The sequence below is a fragment of the Chiloscyllium plagiosum genome, chromosome 26, assembly GCF_004010195.1.
Source record: "Chiloscyllium plagiosum isolate BGI_BamShark_2017 chromosome 26, ASM401019v2, whole genome shotgun sequence".
NCBI classification, from domain to species: domain Eukaryota; kingdom Metazoa; phylum Chordata; class Chondrichthyes; order Orectolobiformes; family Hemiscylliidae; genus Chiloscyllium; species Chiloscyllium plagiosum.
Genome location: NC_057735.1, coordinates 25,174,344 through 25,195,079, shown reverse-complemented (window position 1 = coordinate 25,195,079; position 20,736 = coordinate 25,174,344). Strand labels below are relative to the sequence as shown.

The 20,736-nt window shown below is 38.9% G+C and overlaps 1 protein-coding gene across 2 annotated transcripts in view; it reads right to left on the bottom strand.

Moving 5' to 3' along the window:
* tbc1d22b (TBC1 domain family, member 22B) overlaps window positions 1-20,736 on the bottom strand; it is a 308,460-nt gene that overhangs the window by 8,654 nt on the left and 279,070 nt on the right. For both annotated transcript variants that reach the window (XM_043716742.1, XM_043716741.1), the window contains exon 12: window positions 13,145-13,240. In XM_043716742.1, coding sequence (XP_043572677.1) covers window positions 13,145-13,240 — 96 coding nt within the window. The remainder of the gene's footprint in view (window positions 1-13,144; window positions 13,241-20,736) is intronic.

Below are 20,736 nucleotides of genomic sequence, written 5' to 3'. Positions count from 1 at the left end.
AAAGATATAAAAGAGACCTAAGGGACAACTTTTTCACGCAGAGGATGGTACTTGTATGGAATGAGCTGCCAGAGGATGTGGTGGAGGCTGGTACAATTGCAACATTTAAGAGGCATTTGGATGGGTATATGAATAGGAAGGGTTTGGAGGGTTATGGGCTAGGTGCTGGCAGGTGGGACTAGATTGGGTTGGGATATCTGGTCGGCATGGACGGGTTGGACCGAAGGGTCTGTTTCCATGCTGTACATCTCTATAACTTTATGACTCTTAATTCCATATTTAATTTTGTTAAATTCAAATCCCACTAGCTGCCATGGAAGGACATGAATCCAGGTCTCCAGAACATTACTAGGTTTCTGGATTAACAGTCCAGGGATAATACCACTAGGCCATGGCCTCTCCTCTACTATGATGTCATGACAAGGATATTCTTGACAGTTCAAAAGGCCTTGCGTGATATGGTCTTCATCAGTCTTGAATTAATTTTTAATCCTCAAAGGCTTACATGAATTTACGAGAATTGGTCTCGTGCTAATGAGACGAACTAGTTCCCAGCCTTGATGCTTAACTCAATACGAAATTTCCCATGGAAATCTTCTGAACACACTGGAATCAAGCCATGTGTTTTTTTTCTCTCTTGAAATTAAACTACCAGTCTACTATTTTGCTATTTAAGAATGATACTTTTTTGAAGTTAATTTTTACTATTTATCTACATGATGCAATAATGCATTTGCGACATTGGCTGGTGTTTCAGTGATTGGACACATTAAAAATGTGCTTATTAAAATTCATAAATAATTTTCAACTTTTCCATTTGTAATCTTGATGACAATCATGGAATAAACTGCACCATCTATTTTTGACTCTAACCTGTAATGCGCGTTAATTAGTCATAATCTTCCAATTTAACATACTTAAATTCATTTTGTAGATCCTAAACTGTCCTCTCCACTTTAGTTGCTTCATGTACTGTTATGCGTTTACATGCTTACTTTGAATCTTCGAATGTAACTGTAGTGTAATCAGAAATAATATGGTTTCCAAACACCTTGCTGAAAGACCTCACTCAGCACTTCTTTGCCTTCCAGCTTTATTGCTGCAACACTCTGTTTCTTACCCAATGGCTAATTTATTACCTATTCCAAAGTTTTAACCTGGAACTCCAGTCATTTAGCTTAAATCCTCTTTCATGGCAAATTTATCAAATGTGTTTTGATTGCCAAGGTACAACATGCTTTTGGGCCTTTTATAGACCTCTCAGGATATTACAAACAAAAAGATGATTTTCCCTTTCTAACTCCATTCTGAAAAACGATTAAAGTGCAGGTAATCTGAATTTACTCTTGACCACTGATTCAATTATGTTCACCACCTTTAAGACTGGAGTTGGGTCAGAAACATGATTCATAAAAAAAGCATGGGAAATGCTAGCAAAACATTTCAGGTATGGCTGTACCTGTGATGAGATGAGATCTCAATGAGATCGTTTAATCTTATTGAAACACAAGATCCTGAGGGGACTTGATAGGGTAGATGCTGAGACGATGTTTCCCTTTCAGATTTGATCCAAGTTAAAAAGTAAATTGTTTCTGATTTAAGGGAAGATGAACAACGTTTTTTCTCTCGCAGAGGGGTGTTAATCAGTGGAATTTTCTTTTCCAGAGGCTAATGGATGCAGAGTTTGATTAGTTTAGATTAGATTACCTACAGTGTGGAAACACGCCCTTCGGCGCAGTAAGTCCACACTGATCCCCGAAGAGTAACCTACCCAGACCCATTCCCCAATATTTACCCTGACTAATGGACCTCAACTGTGGGCAATTTAGCATGGCTAATTTGCCTAACCTGCATATTTTTGGATGGTGGGAGGAAACCAGAGCACCTGGAGGAAGCCCACGCAGACAGGGGAAGAATGTGCAAACTCCACATAGACAGTGGCCCGAGGCTGGAATTGAACCCAGATCCCTGGCACTGTGAGACAGCAGTGCTAACCACTGTGCCACCGTGCCGCCCAGTTATTGAATATTTTTAGGTCCAAGTCGTAGGGACTCTTTATTGACAAGGAGTCAAAGGGCATAGGGAGTACACCTTAAGATGTAAGTGCAAAGTAGGTCATTGAGTCATAGAGTCAGAGACATACAGCCTGGAAACAGACCCTTCAGTTCAACCAAACCTTGCTGACTATACTCCCAAACTAAACTAGTTGTACCTGCATGCACTTGGCCCACATCCCTTCAAATATTTCTTATTCATGTACTCATCCATAACTGCACCCACATCAAGCACATCCTCTTGAAATTCATTCCACACATGAAGCACTCTGTAAATAAAAAGATTGCCTCAATGTCTTTTTAAAATCTTTCTATTCTTACCTTAAAAATATATGCCCAGATCACCTGCCCCATCGTTCAACAAGATCACAGTCTGAACCCTCAATTTCACTTTTCTGCCTTCTCTCCCCGTCAACTCTGAATCCATTATTAATTAAAAGTCTATCTCAGTCTTGAATATACACTATGACCTAGCCTTGACAGCCCTCTCAAGTAAAGAATTCAACAGATTCACTATGTGCTGAGAGAAAACATTCTTCCTCACCTTAAACAGGTGACCTGTGACTCAGATTACTCCCCCTGGTTATAGACTCTCCTACACGAAGAAATAATCTTTCTACATGTACCCTGTCACATCTCCTAAAGTTTCAATAAGGTTTTTTCTCATTCTTCTAAGCTCCAATGAGTACAAGCCGAACTTGATCAATATCTTCTCAGAAGAAAATCCCTCCATCCCCAGAATCAACTTAGTGAACCTTCTCGGGACTGTCTCTAATCATAGTACATCTTTCTTTAGGTAAAAGGACCAAACTGTTCATAGTCTTCATTTATACATTTGCCCAACTACACTTCCTGCTGTCTCAAGAAAGCAACAACATAATCAAAGACCTGTCCAATCCCAGTTATACTCTCTTTCATACTCTTCCGTCGGGCAAACCACATAAATAAGACCATAAGACTTAGGAGTGGAAGTAAGGCCAATCAGCCCATCGAGTCTGTCATTTAATCATGGCTGATGCGCATTTCAATTCCACTAACCTGCACTCTTCCCGTGGCCCTTAATTCCTTGCACGATCAAGAATTTATCAATCTCTGCTTTGAAGACATGTTTGAATACACGTACAAATAGATTTAAAAACAGCTTCTTCCCTGCTGTTACCAGGCTTTTGAATGGACCCCTGGGAATGTTAATTCTGATCTCTCTCTGAACCTTCTTTGTGGCTGTAACACTGTATTCTGCACTCTGTTTTGCTACGTTGATGCACTTTGCATGGTACAATCTTCCTATATAGCACATAAACAACACCTTTCACTGTATCTTGGTACATATGACAACAATAAATCAATCAATATTCTAGCTGCGGTCTGACTAGAAACTTGAACAGTTTTAGCAAGATTTCTTTAGTTTTATGCACCATTCCCTTTATTATAAAAGGCGAACATCCTTTTGCCTTCCCCATTACCTGTTGAGAGAAAGTGAGGACTGCAGATGCTGGAGATCAGAGTCAAAAAGTGTGGTGCTGGAAAAGCACAGCTGGTCAGGCAGCATCTGAAGAGCAGGAGAGTTGACGTTTCATGCATAAGCTCTTAATCAGGAACCATTACCTGCTGAACGTGGATGCAAACGTTTTGTGATTTAGGTACAAAGATTCCCAAATCCCTTGGTGCTGCAGCTTTCAGCAATCTTTCTGTACTTAAATAAAATTCAGCTCCACTATTCTTCCTGCCAAAATGCATAACCTCACGTTTTGCCACATTGCATTCCAAATGCCAAGCTTTTCGTCCACTCACTTCAATTGTCCGTATCCCTCTGCAGATTTCTTGTGTCATCCTCATCACTTCCACTATTCTGTCATGCACAGACTTGCCAACAGTACATTCACCTTGCTCATCAAAATCACTAATATATGTTGTAAATGACTGTGGCCCCAGCACTGATCCCTGAGGAACTCTACTAGTAACAGTAGACAGGAAAGCAAAGTCAAGGCCACAATCAGATTAGCAATTATCTTACCAAACTGCGATCAAAGACAAGAAACCGAATGGTCTACTTCTGTTCAAATTTTATAAGTTTATATGTGCCCACTAGTACAAGAGGTCTATGGGGGTGGGGCAGGCAGCAGCATTAAATTTTATTCATAAGTACTGAACAGAATTCAAGATCTGAATCACTGTGCATGATGTTCCCCTTCCTGGAGGTTGCGAGAAAGTTGGCAGAAGAAAAAAAAAGGTGAGAAAGTTAGAACTGGAAACAAATAATTTCCTCGCCCTGTTACAAATTAAGTTTTGCGAAGTAAGGTTCATGGACAAGCTTTCTGACCCACTGCCAATTAAGGCATTTATATGGTCAATTCATGGTCATTTAAGGGTATCAACTGGTCATACCTCTGATCTCCTGCCTCCCTATGGGTGAGAAAAGTGTCTAGATTCCTGATTAGAAGTAAGTCATGGAGACTTATTGACTAGGGTCTGGGGCACACTAATTGGTAGTGGGATTCCTGATAAAGGGCTTATGCCCGAAACGTCGATTCTCCTGTTCCTTGGATGCTGCTTGACCTGCTGCGCTTTTCCAGCAACACATATTCAGCTCGGCACACTAATTGTGCCAACCTGAGGCAGAGGTATGGATTATAGGCTCTGGAGTAGTTGTAGAAGCCATTGTCTCTGATAAGTACAGTTCCCCCTCTGCCTGCAGCACCAAATCTGCATTAGCCAAGACTGAATCCCCAGAAGAGTCGGCCAGAACAAGTTGACATCAGGACTTAGAAGCTGCTGGCCTCCAATTAGCCATATGGACATAGAATCACAGAGTTATACAGCACAGAAACAGATCCCTCGGTCGAAACTGTCCATGCCGACCAGACATCCTAAACTGACCCGGTCTCATTTGCCTATTCAGCCTCTTCCTTTAGTTTAAACCCTCCAATCCCGGGAACATCCCTGAAATTCTGTTCTGAACCTTTTTAAAGTTAACACCATCTTTCCTAGAACAGGAAGGCCAGAAATGAATGCAGTATTCCAGAAGTAGTCCCATCAATGTCCTGTACATTCTCAACAGGATGTTCCAACTCATATATTAAACACACTGACCAATGAAGGCAAGCGTACGGAACACCTTCTTCACTACCCTGTCTACCTGTGACTCTACTTTCAAGGAAATATGCACCTGCACCCCCAGATCTCTTTGTCTGGCAACACTCCACAGGGCCCTACCATTAACTGTGTAGGTTCTGCTCTGGCTGGCCTTACCAAAATGCAATACCTCACATTACACCTGCTACTTCTTGGTCCATTGACCCATCTGAACAAGTTCCTATTGTACTCTGAGATTGATAGCCTTGCTCACTGTCCATTGCACCACTTACTTTGGGGCCATCTGTAAAGTTACTAAGCATTGCTCCTATATTCACATCCAAATCACAAATAAAAATGACTAAAAGCAGTGGACCCAACACTGATCCTTGCAGAAAGCTATTAGTCACAGGCCTCTAGTCCGAGAAACAACCCTCTACAACCACCTTCTGTCGTCTACCTTCAAGCCAATTTTGTAATCAGTTGGCTAGCTGCCCCTGGATTCATATGATTTAACTTTACTAACCAATCCATCATGTGGAACCTTGCCAAACATGAGCTGCTTCAGTATTGGACAAGTGGCATGATTGAACACTGTGCTACCTTCAACATAAGTTCCCAATTCTGACCTAGGAAAGGATACTGATGACCAGTTGAAGATGGTTAGGGCCAGAACACTGCCATGAAGAACGAGGGTTCTTGTGGTATAGTGGTAGCATCTTTATCTCAGAACCAGGAGGTTCAGGTTCAAGTTCCACCTGTTCCAGAGGGATGCGATAACATTTCTGAATAGGTTGACTAGAGGAACTAGAGTTCTTGTGGAATTGTGACAGTGTCTCTATCTCTGAGCCAGAAGGCTGAAGTTTATATTCCCACCTGCTCTGGAGGTAGGTAATAGCATTCCTGAACCACCTGTTTTGAAAATACCTGCCCTGATAAATATCTGCAATGACTCCGGAACCTCTACAGTGATATTCTGGGTCTCAATGACTGGTCGCCAACAATTATACCTGGAACAAAGGAAGATGGTTATGATTCCAACCAGCTGAGAGTTTTCCCTTTGGTTCCCACTGATTCTGGTTTTGTTACAACTTATTGCTGCCAAACTCTGTGAAACACTGTCTTGATATGATCATCTCACCTGTGGAGTTCATCTCATATGTCCATGCTTGGACAAAAATTAGATACATTTAAGGAGCCAAGAACCAGAACTACTTTACACAAAACAAATAACAAGATCTCACAATAAATCCATGTAACAAGAGTTAGAATATGTCTCAGTTATAGCTTTGTTGGTAGCATTCTTGCCTCTGAGTTACAATATTGAGGATTCAAATCCCACTCTGGAACTCGAGCACAGCAATCAAGTAAGACCACAATGCAGTATGAAATTTCTGCACAGTGCAGTCCCATAATTTGGATTAAACATCAAACCAAAGCTCCATCTACTCTTACACATGTACATAAAAGATTCAGAATCAGAATTTTGGACTTTTGGAGTCAGCTTGTGAACTGGCCAACATTTAACTTCAATCATAAAAAAAAGATTGCCTAATTATCACATCTGTTCTATGGGAGATTCACATGCGAAAAATGCTTATTGCATTTCCTACATTACTTTAAAGAAAACACTACAAACAGAATTAACTGACTGCAAAATATGGGATGTTTTGTTCTTAATCACATAGCAGTAAGACCTATACTTTTTTAATTACTGACAGATTATGAAAATGCCACAACAGGATTTCTGATGATTTCAAAACAAAGCAAAATGACAAAGCATCATTTTCTCTGAAGAACAGCTAAGAAGAGAGATTAGTACTTGCATTAGCATGAATCTGATGGTTGAATGTGAAAGTGGAATCTGCCTCTCAAGGCAATTACAAACATTCATTTCAACAGCGAATCAGGAAACATGGAAAAGTGACTGCGTCAGTGCGAAGGAGGTCCTCAAGAGTAGTCATATCTGGATTACTCCTGGTGCTACAAGCTCGTGAGGGCAGGAATAGGAGGATAGAGCAGATGAATGCATGGCTGAGGAGCTGCTGTATGGGAGAAGGATTCATATTTTTGGATCATTGCAATCTCTTTTGGGGTAGAAGTGACCTGTACAAGAAGGATGGATTGCACTTAAATTGGAAGGGGACTAATATACTGGCAGGGAGATGTGTTAGAGCTGCCGGAAGGAGTTAAACGATTTAGGTGGGGAGGTGGGAACCAAGGAGATACTGAGGAAAGAGATCAATCTGAGACAGGTACAGTTGAGAAGAGAAGCCAGTCAAACCCTCAGGGTAGAAAGTGACAAGGTAGAACTAATAAATTAAACTGCATTTGTTTCAATGCAAGAGGCCTAACAGGAAAGGCAGATGAACTCGGCATGGTTAGGAACACGGGACTGGGATATCATAGTCATTACAGAAACATGGCTCAGGGATGGGCAGGACTGGCAGCTTAATGTTCCAGGATACAAATGCTACAGAAAAGATTGCAAGGGAGGCAAGAGAGGAGGGGGAGTGGCGTTTTTGATAAGGGATAGCATTACAGCTGTACTGAGGGAGGATATTCCTGGAAATACATCCTGGGAAGTTATTTGGGTGGAACTGAGAAATAAGAATGGGATGAACACCTTATTGGGATAATTATAGACCCCCTAATAGTCAGAGGGAAATTGAGAAACAAATTTGTAAGGAGATCTCAGCTATCTGTAAGAATTATAGGGTGGTTATGGTAGGGGATTTTAACTTTCCAAACATAGACTGGTACTGCCACAGTGTTAAGGGTTTAGATGGAGAGGAATTTGTTAAGTGTGTACAGGAAAATTTTCTGATTCAATATGTGGATGTACTTACTAGAAAAGGTGCAAAACCAGACCTACGCTTGGGAAATAAGGCAGGGCAGGTGACTGAGGTGTTAGTTGGGGGAGCATTTTGGGGCCAGCAACCATAATTCTATTAGATTTAAAATAGTGATGGTAAAGGATAGACCAGATCTAAAAGTTGAAATTCTAAATTGGAGAAAGGCCAATTTTGACGGTATTAGGCAAGAACTTTCAAACGCTGATTGGATACAGATGTTCGCAGGTATGGCTGGAAAATGGAAAGCCTTCAGAAATGAGATAACGAGAATCCCGAGAAAGTATATTCCTGTTAGGGTGAAAGGGAAGGCTGGTAGGTAGAGGGAATGCTGGATGATTAAAGAAATTGAGGGTTTGGTTAAGAAAAAGAAGAATGAATATGTCAGGTATAGGCAAGGTGCATTGAATGTATCCTCAGAAGAGTATAAAGGCAGTAGGAGTATACTTAAGAGGGAAATCAGAAAGGCAAAAAGGGGTCATGAGATAGCTTTGACAAATAGAGATAAGGGGAATCCAAAGAGCTTTTACAAATACATTAAGGACACAAGGGTAACTAGGGAGAGAACAGGACCCCTCAAAAAGCAGCAAGGCGGTATTTGTGCGGAGTGACAGGAGATGGGGGAGATACTAATGAGTATTTTGCATCAGTGTTTACAATGTAAAAGGACATGGAAGATATAGAATGTAGAGAACTGGATGGTGACATCTTAAAAAATGACCATATTACAGAGGAGGAAGTGCTGGATGTCTTGAAACACATAAAAATAGATAAATCCCCAGAACCTGATCAGGTGTATCCTAGAACTCTGTGGGAAACTAGGGAAGTGATTGCTGGGCTCCTTGCAGAGATATTTGTATCATCGATAGTCACAGGTGAGGTGCCAGAAGACTGGAGGTTGGCTAACGTGGTGCCACTGTTTAAGAAGAATGGTAAGGACAAGCCAGGGAACTATAGACCAGTGAGTCTGACTTCAGTGGTGGGCAAGTTGTTGGAGGGAATCCTGAGGGACAGGATGTACATGTATTTGGAAAGGCAAGGACTGATTAGGGATAGTCAGCATGGCTTTGTGCATGGGAAATCATGTCTCACAAACTTGATTGAGTTTTTTTTGAAGAAGTAACAAAGAGGAATGATGAGGGCAGAGTGGTGGACGTGATCTATATGGACTTCAGTAAGGCATTCGACAAGGTTCTCCATAGGAGACTGGTTTGCAAGGTTAGTTCTATGGAATACAGGGAGAACTAGTCCTTTGGATTCAGAACTGGCTCAAAGGTGGAAGACAGAGGGTGGTGGTGGAGGGTTGTTTTCAGACTGGAGGCCTGTGACCAGTGGAGTGCCACAAGGATCGGTGCTGGGGCCACTACTTTTTGTCATTTATATAAATGATTTGGATGTGAGCTTAAGAAGCATAGCTAGTAAGTTTGCAGATGACACCAAAATTGGAGGTGTAGTGGACAGTGAAGGTTACCTCAGATTATAACGGGATCTTGATCAGATGGGCCAATGGGCTGAGAAGTGGCAGATGGAGTTTAATTTAGATATGAGAGGTGTTGCATTTTGGGAAAGCGAATCTTAGCAGGACTTATACACTTAATGGTAAGGTCCTAGGGAGTGTTGCTGAACAAAGAGACCTTGAAGTGCTCCTTGAAAGTGGAGTCGCAGGTAGATAGGATAGTGAGGAAAGTGTTTGATATGCTTTCCTTTATTGGTCAGAGCACTGAGTACAGGAGTTGGGAGATCATGTTGCGGCTGTACAGGACATTGGTTTGGCCACTTTTGGAATATTGCGTGCAATTTTGGTCTCCTTCCTACCGGAAGCATGTTGTGAAACTTGAAAGGGTTCAGAAAAGATTTACAAGGATCTTGCCAGGGTTGGAAGATTTGAGCAATAGGGAGAGGTTGAATAGGCTGGGGCTGTTTTCCCTGGGGCGTCAGAGACTGAGGGGTGACCTTATCGAGGTTTATAAAATCATGAGGGGCATGGATAGGATAAATAGGCAAAGTCTCTTCCCTAAGGAAGGGGAGTCCAGAACTAGAGGGCATAGGTTTAGGGTGAGAGGGGAAAGATATAAAAAGAGACCTAAGGGGCAACGTTATCACACAGAGGATGGTATGTATAGGGAATGAGCTGCCAGAGGACATGAAGGCTAGTACAATTGCAACATTTAAAAGGCATCTGGTTGGGTATATGAACAGGAAGGATTTGGAAGGTTATGGGCCGGGTGCGGGCAGGTGGGACCAGATTGGGTTGGGTTATCTGGTCAGCGTGGACAAGCTGGACCGGAGGGTCTGTTTCCGTGTTGTACAGCTCTATGACTCTAAGTCGATATCGTAAATGATTCACTGTCTTCTGAATCTTTTTTCCTCTTTCAAAACTGTCAATACCATCTCGTCCTCAAGAAATCCACTTTGATTTCTCCATGTGACTTCTCCAACATACTGTCTCATCTCTAATTTCTATTTCTTCTCGAAAGTCCCTGAATATATTGCTGTCTCCCTAAATCATGTCAGCTTTCTCAAAACTTCATGCTTAAATGACTCTGAACAGATTTCTGACATTGAAACCAATTCAGTTTTGGGACAATGAAAATCATATGTGGCATTCTCTGTAACTGTGGTGCATCATCTCTTATTGATCTCTTTGCAGTTTGTGACACAGTCAACCTATGAATGGTTATCCTGATTTGGAATTATATCATTGTTCCTTTTCTAGCACTGGATCCAAATCCTGGAACTACCTTCCCGACATAACATTACAAAGATTTCAGCAGTTCAAGAAGGTGGCTCACCAACAACTCCTCTCAAGGGCAAAGGATGATGCACGGTAAGTTTATATGTTGCCAGCGACACTCATACTCCAAAAACTAATAATTTGACATTGAGTTTGCGTCATTCCCTCTCTATTACTTGCTCCTTTAAAAGCATGTGCTTTTGCTTCTGGATCAGACAAAGTGTTGTTGAAACCTTTTTCATGTTTGTTACCTCAAGTTGTCATCTTTCTGTCCTTTATCCTCCTGAATTTTTAGCTCAATCAAACCACTGATTGCAACTTTGTTGCCCCACCTAACAATAAATTCTGGTTCCTCAACACCTCACATTTAAAACAGACATCCACATCTTTGTCTTTTCATTGCTTTATCGCTTTCCAACTCCACGTCTGCAAACATGCCAGTATGCCTTTCCTCCCTTTAGCTCACTAGTGGTAGTATGCTATAAGTTGTTTCGGCTCTGTGTTCAGAAATTCTTTCTCAAAAACACTCTGCCTCTTCACTTACCAATGTTCCTTTAATGCTTACCTTAGAACTAATCTCTGGCTAAGATGTCTGATTAGTCATTATAATATTTCTAATTCTGTCTGATTTTATTATCTGTTAAATGATGTGAGGTGTTTTCTAATGTCAAAGGTACAACATAAATGCAAGTTGTTACTACTAATGAAGAGCACCTGTGAATAACAACATAGCTATGTATTTGTTTCACAAAAACAATGATAGACTGATGTTGCCTCACTGTTTCAAATCTCTAGAAAATACTTCTTTGTAATAATAATATTATATTTAGTGCACGGTCTTCATTAAGTCAGTATTTGCACTTAAAATTATAATACATTATTATAATACATATTTTGAAGTTAAACAATGGACAAAGTGCTCATTATGCTGTTGTAACAATGATATTATGGCTGATGTTCATACATCAATTCTGCTTTGCTGTCAAATATGATGATACTACCGATATTATTACAGCCTCAAGATACTGAGATCTTTGTACACAATTTAAGTGGAACTGTATGTCTTCTTTACTTTGAAACATTACTTAAAGATGGTCCTAGTTGTAAAAATCAATTTTTTCGACACGTGGTAATTCTTGTTTGTGGTAACTCATGTCTGTCAATGTATGAGAGATAATAAAGAATCTTCTTCTGATAAAAGTTGAATCATTTGACCAACTTGGAGGAGAGATTTATTGCCTTAAGACTAGATGAACAGAATTATTGCTGAAGGTTGCATTTTAGGAAAAATGATTTAATTTGTAAAATGACCAAGAGCTTGAAAACATTCACAATGAAAGTCTGGTGACCTAATAGGGTGTTGATTGTGTATAAGTTTAAATTTCAAGACTAATAAGAGTAATTATGTCATGCTTCAAGATTTGATATCTAATGGCAGATATCATCAATTATTGTGTAATTCTGTTATCATAACCGACTCACATCTAAATTGAAAGTCTTCATGGACAATTGTCCAAGCTTTAGATAACATTGAAACCGAAGGAAGCAGGGAAATGACATGGATTGCTATTCGGAATTTCCTAAAATATGAGAATCCACAACTATTAGTTGAGAAGACACTGACTGCGCTGGTATTTTTGTTAGACTTTTGAAGTGAATTTGGCACCTTTATATGCTCCTATTTGTTATCACGACTTTGGTATTTCTTTGCTGAAATGTTAATGATTCTTGGTTCTTCAATACATTTGTTTATATTTTATAACAAAGGGAGACATTCAAAAATTAAAGAACAGGAATTGTTTCCTTTAAAATAGTGAACAGAATACAATGGATTTGAACTAGACAGCTGTTTAATAAGAAAGAAAGGAGAAATGAAATAAGGAAACAAGGAAGGAGTATTTGCATTAATAGAGCAACTTTCACAATCTCAGGTATTCCAAAGCACTTTTAAGTCAACAGGTTATTTGTGAAGTTCAATCAACATTATAATGTAATGAAACATGACACTAATTTGTGCATAGTATGATCCAAAAATGGCAATGAGATAAATGATCTCAATCTGCTTCAGTGTTCTTGCTTGAGGAAGGATTATACCTCGGGTTACTGGGAAATATCTGTTCCTCTGAATAGTATCATACCATTTCTATATCTAACGAAGAGAGCAGACAGGGCCACCCTCATCAAATTCATCTTCAATAGCAGTAAAGTGCCCAGCTTCTGCTGATGTGTCCAGAGGAGGATCGAACCCTAATTTTCTAATCCATAGGCAAAGTTGCTGTCACTAAAACAAGGATGGCACCTTATTGGCCATTTGCTTTTTGTGCATTTCCTTTCAACAGATATTAGTCATTATAATATCCTCAGTTTTAAGCAAAGTAGCAAAAGCCATTTATGGAGAATCTAATATACATAATATATATTGTGTTACTTACTTGAAAGTCATCTTCTTCCAAAATTTCCTTTCTCCATTTAATGAGGAAAGCAGCACAGACATACAAGTGAAAGTGAGAAAATCCCTCTGGCTCTGACTGTAAAAGAATAATATCAACAGGAGTTACTTCAGAGGCAAGATTGCCCAGTAGTATAAAGCGATAAATTCCAATTGACAGTTGGGACCTATGTAATACAAGAGCAAAACACCATCCCAATTTATCACTCAGACATAACAAAGACATTTTATATTACTCAATAATAGTAGAGTGATGCTGTAAATCTTATAAGGAACTTTAGCTTCTAATTTTTAAAACTATTTTTACTGAGAATAGTTTTTTTTATTGCTGGTTAAGACTAGTTGATATCATGAAAGGTAATATTATTTTCGGGCGGCACGGTGGCTCAGTGGTTAGCACTGCTACCTCACAGCACCGCTACCTCACAGCACCAGGGTCCCAGGTTCGATTCCAGCCTCGGGCGACTGTCTGTGTGGAGTTTGCACATTCTCTCCGTGTCTGCGTGGGTTTTCTCCGGTGCTCCAGTTTCCTCCCACAGTCCAAACATGTGCAGGTCAGGTGAATTGGCCATGCTAAATTACCCATAGTGTTGGGTGCATTAGTCAAAGGGAAATGGATCTGGGTGGGTTGCTCTTCAGAGAGTTGGTGTGGACTGGTTGGGCCGAAGAGCCTATTTCCACACTGTGGGGAATCTAATTATGTTTGCCACAATCAGAAAGATCATCGTTGAGTTTTGAAATATATCTTTCTTAATGCAATTTTAGTTAAGAATGGCGATGTTGAACTATCCCAATGCTGAACAAAGTTATCCAGTGAAAAGATGTAGCTTACATCTCAGGAAAGTCCTGGGTTTCAATTAATCAGTTAGTTGTATCTATATACAAAGACATGCTGTAACTAATGTTAGCATCCCAAGGGAGAAAAAAATAGAAAATTAGAAAGCAATACCATTGTTGACATTTGTCATACAATCCCAGTTTGATATATACGTAATTGGATGAGAAGACACTCAAGTTATAATTCCTCTGCATCTGGTTGGTTTGTCATTATTCACCAATACAAGTCATATGATAATGTCATTCAGATATACATACATACAAACATATAATCTTGCATGTTTCAATAAGATCAGCACTCATTCTTCCAAATGCTAATGGTACAGCCACAACTTATTCAACCATTCTTTTAAGACAAACCTTGCATCTTGAAATAATGGTGTGGAACCTATCCGCACTGCTTTTAATGCAAATATTTCCTTCTTTAGACAAGGAGATCAAAACTTTACATAGTATTCAGTCTTACCAATGCCCTGTAAAACCAACAAAACTTCCCTTTTACATTTCCTCCTCCTTGCAATAAATGATAACATTTCATTTCTTCCTTCCTAATCATTTGTTGTATCTGCATAGTAATTTCTGTGATTCATGTACCAGGACACCCAGATCCCTCTGCACCATACAGCTCTGAATCTCTCTCCTTTTAAATGTTGTGTTTCTATTCTGTTTGCCAAAGTGGACAAGTCACATTTTCCCACATCATATGCGCATTTTCCAAATTTTTATTCATTCAATTAACCTATCTAATGCCTGTGAAGACTCTTTACATCCTCTTCACAACTTATTTTCGTACATAAATTTGTGTCAACAGCAAATTTAGCAAAGATAAATTTGGTCCCTTCATTCATGTCACTGATGTAGACTATAATCAGTTGAGGTCCCAGCACCAAGCCCATGTCATCTCAACTGTTACATCTTGCCAAACAAAAAATGGCCACTTTATGCCAATGCAAGGTTTCCTGTTAGTTAATCAATCCTCTAGTTATGCTAATATTTTACCCAATATATCATGAACTCTCATTTTCTGTTGTAATATTTGATGTGGTGTATTGTCAAATGCCTCTGGAAATTCAAGTACAGTACATCTACAAGCTCACTTTTATCCTCATTGCTTGTTCAATTTCAAAGAATTCTAATAAAGTAGTCAAACATATTTTTCTTTCCACAAAGTCATGTCACTTCTGCCTGACAGCATTGAGGGTTCCTATCCCTATTATAACCTCCTCTTTAATAGATTCCTAATGAGAGATGTTCAGATAATGAGCATGTAGCTCCCTAATTTTTGTTCCCTCTTTTCTTGAAGAAAGGAGTTAAATTCACTATTTTACAACCTGATGGAACCTTTCCAGAATCTAGGAATTTAAAATTTAAAATTAAAACAAATATACTGACTCTCTCAGTTGCTACTTCTTTGTAACCTTACTATGAATTTCATCAGATCAGCAAGTCAGGCAGCATCCAAGGAGCAGGAGAATCGATGCTTTTGCTGGCCAGAATGCTGCTGCTGCTTGAAGTTTCCTTCTTCAGGAATGAAGAAGGGCTCATGCCCGAAACGTCGATTCTCCTGCGCCTTGGATGCTGCTTGATCTGCTGCGCTTTTCCAGCAACACATTTTCAGCTCTGATCTCCAGCATCTGCAGTCCTCACTTTCTCCTATGAATTTCATCAGGACCTGGGAATTTATCAGTTTTTTTGTTCTCTAACTTTTCTCAGTACCCTTTCCTTTTATGGTTGTACGTGTTTTACGTTCCTCATTTCCTTGTGTCTCTTGCTTTTAAATTATTAAATACTTTAAATTACATTTGTGTCTTCTACAGTAAAGTCACACACAAGGTGTCTGTTCAATTTGCCTTGTAATTTCCTTATTTTCCATTATAAATTGCATACAGAGGACCAATACTCATTTTAATTACTCTTTTCCTTTTTAAATAACAGAAACATGCCAATTTTCATATTTCTAGATAATTTTCTCCAACTTTTCTTTTAAAAAGACACATTCTTCTATCTTGCCACTAACCTTTATAGAAGTCAAATTTTAGTTTTTCCCAGTTTGATACAAATGCAAAGACCAATGTCTTTTATTTGATTGTGAACTAAAATGGGAACAGTAAGGTTTTAAAAGATAAGGATTTTTAAAGGATTATTGCACTTTTCCAAAGGAAGTTAATTAATACTCATTGTAAGTACTGTTTACACAGTTCCTTGTTCAAATAATGAGGGAAGTCTAATTATAGATGAGCTGGAACTAAGAGCTTGTACATGAATAGACCTTTGAATGGCAAGAAGTAGCTGATTGGTCTATGGGCTAGTGACCAGTTGTCGATGATATCGTTGTTGACAAGCAGGAAGCCTATGTGACTGGCTCCTGGGTATCTGCACAGCTTGTGGTTGTGAATGTTCAGGCAGAAGCCCCACATCATTGAGAGGGAAGGAGCAGTTTTTGCTCTGCAGTAAAGAAAAGTACTTCAGGTAAGTTAAGAATCTTTATATGTGTTCCTGTTCCTGTTCCTCCTGCAAACAAGTGCCTGCAGAAGGAAACTTCAAGCAGCAGCATTCTGGCCAGCAAAAGCATCATTTCAGCAAACCCCATGGACAGGGATCACTGAGCTGCCTTAAAAAGTTTATCTTTAACTTTATTAGTCAGCCATGGATAGCACATTCTTCTCAGAATATCTCTTATTGGAATGCTCTTTGCCAAATGTTATTAAATATCTTCTTACATATCTGTCACTATATCTCCACTGACCTATTCCTTATGGTAATTTTCCAGATTACGTCAGCCAGCTCTATCTTCATTCTGAAGTCGTGAAAATTTCAACTGACTCAGATTCCGCAGCTCTTTGGGGGAAGTTCTACTACTTTGCATATGAAATGTTGCTTTTTGACTTCACTCCTAAACGATCGAGTCTTAATTTTAAGATGTGGTCCTCTTGCCCTCAGTTCCCTTCAAGAAGAAATCTTCTTTCAAGATCAAAGCTGTGCGCCCCTGAAAAACACATCCTCAATTCTCAATCTGCCTCTCAAATGAGGGTCAACAATTCATGAACCTTTTAAACTCCTGCCTGTACCTGTGCCCTAGCTTTTAGTGATGCATGCACATGGGCACTTAAATTCCTTAGTTCTTCAAAATATCCTGATCTCTCATGATTAAAACATCATTCTGATTTATTTTTCTCAGAATCAAACTGGATGTTTGTGGATACTTCATATTCAGTAGAAGACTCGCCAACTTTAAGAGCATTTAAATGGCCATTGGATAAACATATGGATGAAAATGGAATAATGTAGGATAGATAGGTTTCAGATTGGTTCCACAGGTCAGCACAATATTGTGGGCTGAAGGACCTGTACTGAGCTGTAATGCTCTATGTTCTTTGCATTTAGATAACTGACAATTGTGAACTCTTAACTTTGCATCAGGCAAAATATAGTTTTATTACTCTGTTAAATAAAGCCATCTTTAAAGTTTGCCTCAACACAAAAAGCTATTGTAACCAAAATTTATATTGGTAAAAGGGAACTCATATTGCAGAATCTACAGGCAGGCAAAAATTGGAAAACAGCTCTGCATCATAAAATTCTTCTGAAATCAAAGTATAAAACTTGTTTTGTCATTTTAACAGCAGGAAAATTAACTTTGTGCAAGCACAACTTAACTGTAATACCGTTCTACCCAAATTTGTCATTAAATTTCTCAGACGCTACAGTGGAAATGTGAAGTTAGAATAAGTAAATATCCCCTTAGAATGGAATGATTGCAACACCCAATTTATTTACCATGTAACTGAATAGAATAGCAAACATGTGTTAACTAAATTCATAACTGCTTATATGAAAAATTACAGAGTGGTAATACTCCACTACTTCATTCCACAAGAGGCCTCTTAGAATGCACTTCACAGATCAATAGAAACCAGTGCCTCTAGCCTGAAAGCAATTGACTTTCTGGACATTAATTTCTTGAATTAGTCCAATCCAATTTTAGACTCCAGTTCTCTACTCCATTCTAATAATAACAGAAATACTGAAAATATTCAGCACAACTTCTAGCCAGTTCTTGTGGAGCAAGAAAACAAGTCAATGTATCATTATCAATTCCTTTCATCAAATGTGGCTCCAACAAAAGGTTATCAATGTGAAGCATCAAGTCTGTTTATCCATCTCTGAAATATGATGTCTGACCAATTGAACATTTCCAGCATATTCATTTTTATTTCAGATTTCTAGCACTCACAATATTTGCTTCTATATCTCTCTGACTTGCTTCAAAATCTTTTCTTGTAAGCTTGAAATTTTTATTTAGTATTTTTGTTTGTTCTCCTGTTCCTATCAATTTCTGTCATTCTCATCGTAACGATGAGAACTCCTTTCTTGCCTTGGGAATGCTGTATTAATGACGATGATTAGCGTAATTTACTTCACGAGAGGCAGCATAATTGAACAAGATCCTATCTTTATTTGCTGTCATACTCATGCTATAAGTTTCTCTATAGGCAGGTGACAAGTTCATTATGACAGACATGATTTCCCTTCTGTTACAAAGTAAATGAATTAAGATATTTTGATGTTTTCACTATAACTCCACCAAGAGGTGCTGAATAGCGGCTTGGAATCAGGCACAAATTTTAGCCTCAAGTTCCCTTGGATAATAGCTGATACAACACTGTTTGTGTGGTCATATCTAGTTAAAAATAATAAATAAAATATACTACAAGGGGAGACGGGTGTTGGCATGGTTAGGTGGCAGAAATTTAATGTCATTGCTACATTCTTATTGAATGCTTTCAATAAAGGAAAGCTGTATCATATTATAATACTCTTGTCAAGTGAAGCTAAAACAAAAATATATTTGAATCCTTAAATCTTTGGCGAGCACAGTGGTTCAGTGGTTAGCACTGCTGCCTCACAGCACCAGGGTCCCAGGTTCAATTCCAGCCTCGGGCACCTGTCTGTGTGGAGTTTGCACGTTCTCCCAGTGTCTGCGTGGGTTTCCTCTTACAGTCCAAAGATGTGCAGGTCAGGTGAATTGGCCATGCCAAATTGCCCATAGTGTTGGGTGCATTAGTCAGAGGGTCTGGGTGGGTTACTCTTCGGAGGGTTGGTGTGCACTTGTTGGGCCAAAGGGCCTGTTTCCACACTGTAGGGAATCTAATCTAATCAATGAAAGCAGCAATCTTTGCAAAGCTTATTAACATGAATTAGTCATCTTGTACTCCAAAAGTAATATTTAATAAACATTGAGCCTTTGCGCCTTTCATGAAAAATATTCATAAAAACTAGGCTTATGAATGTAACATATTATCCAGAAGTGACAATGTACATAGCAACATCTAAAATGCCAGAGCAAAATACCGCAGTTACAGGAAATCTGCAATTAACAACAGAAAATTCTATAAAAATTTGGTAGGTCTGACGATAGTATAGTGATAGTTTTTCATCTTAATTAAGAAAAGCTGAATGGAACAGATTTAAAAAAGAGGCCAGAAAAATGAGAGGACGGTAAAGCATAAATAGGAAGGTCTGTAACAGGATGGAAGGCAGAAAAGATTAAGTGACAAAGAGAGATAATGGTGTAAGGCAAGGTATTAATGGGTAAAGTACAGAAACAAAAGGTGAATTGAGAGGAGTCAATTAGAATAACAGAATTATTACCAACAGTTATTTTTGAAAATAAGAGGTAAAAGCTATCAGCTGACATTGAACTCCTACTTGAGCCTTGCAGTCTGTAAAGTTACGAATCAAAAGGGTATCATTCCTCAAGCTGATTAGGTTTTATTAGACATTGGGTGATGTTCCAAAATGAAACTGGGGCTCAGAGTAATACTTTTAAACTGAACTGAGGTTTTCCACAAATTGTTAACACAATATAGTTTGTTCTCCCAGATATGGAGAAGACAGCTTCATGTGCAGTGAATACAGCATACAAAATGGAATGTGATTCATGTGAAAGGAATATCTAAAGCACACTGTTCAAACTTTCAAACAGTATGACAGGACAGCTGGGATAAGAAATTTTACTTATTAATAAAAAAACTCAAAGTACTGGCTCATGGAAGACCAAAGTGTATTTCAATTTTAGATTTTTAATATTGCACTGTGTTTTGAGGATGAGTTGGGAAAAATAATTTCCTTGATTGGGCACACATTTACAATAGTGGATGATTTTAATACTTAGAAAACAAGGAGCCAAGTTGAGGCAATTTCGAGTTGTTAAGGCATGGAATACTTTCCCCACAGGAAGTTTTCAAGAGTGCAATGACTGGATACTTTGAGGAAAGACTGACTGCAGATCCAAGGTAAGAGGGATAAAGCAAGAGGGATAAGAGGGATAATATGATGTCTGACCAATTGAATATTTCCAGTATGATTAGTTTCGTGAGCAAAGATGTAGCACAGAAAGAATCAGCTGTGAACTCATCAACTTTTGTCTGCCCAAAACACAATCTAAAGTCTAAATCTGGGGTGGGGAACCTGTGGCCTTAAGGCCGCATGCAGCCTTCTCGGTCATTCTGTGTGGCCTTTTGAATGAATCCAAACTTTGCAGAACAAATCTTTTATTTTTTATTAATATGGTTTTTTTCATCCTTTATTATTTTTATTTTAATCTTAAAATGAACGTATTTAAAATATCAGAGAGTAAAAGAAAATTCAACGAAATAATCCTCACTGACTGCTACAATTAAAAAAATTGGTAAGTCATAAGGGCTAAAACTGCAGACCTCCATGATACAACCAAAT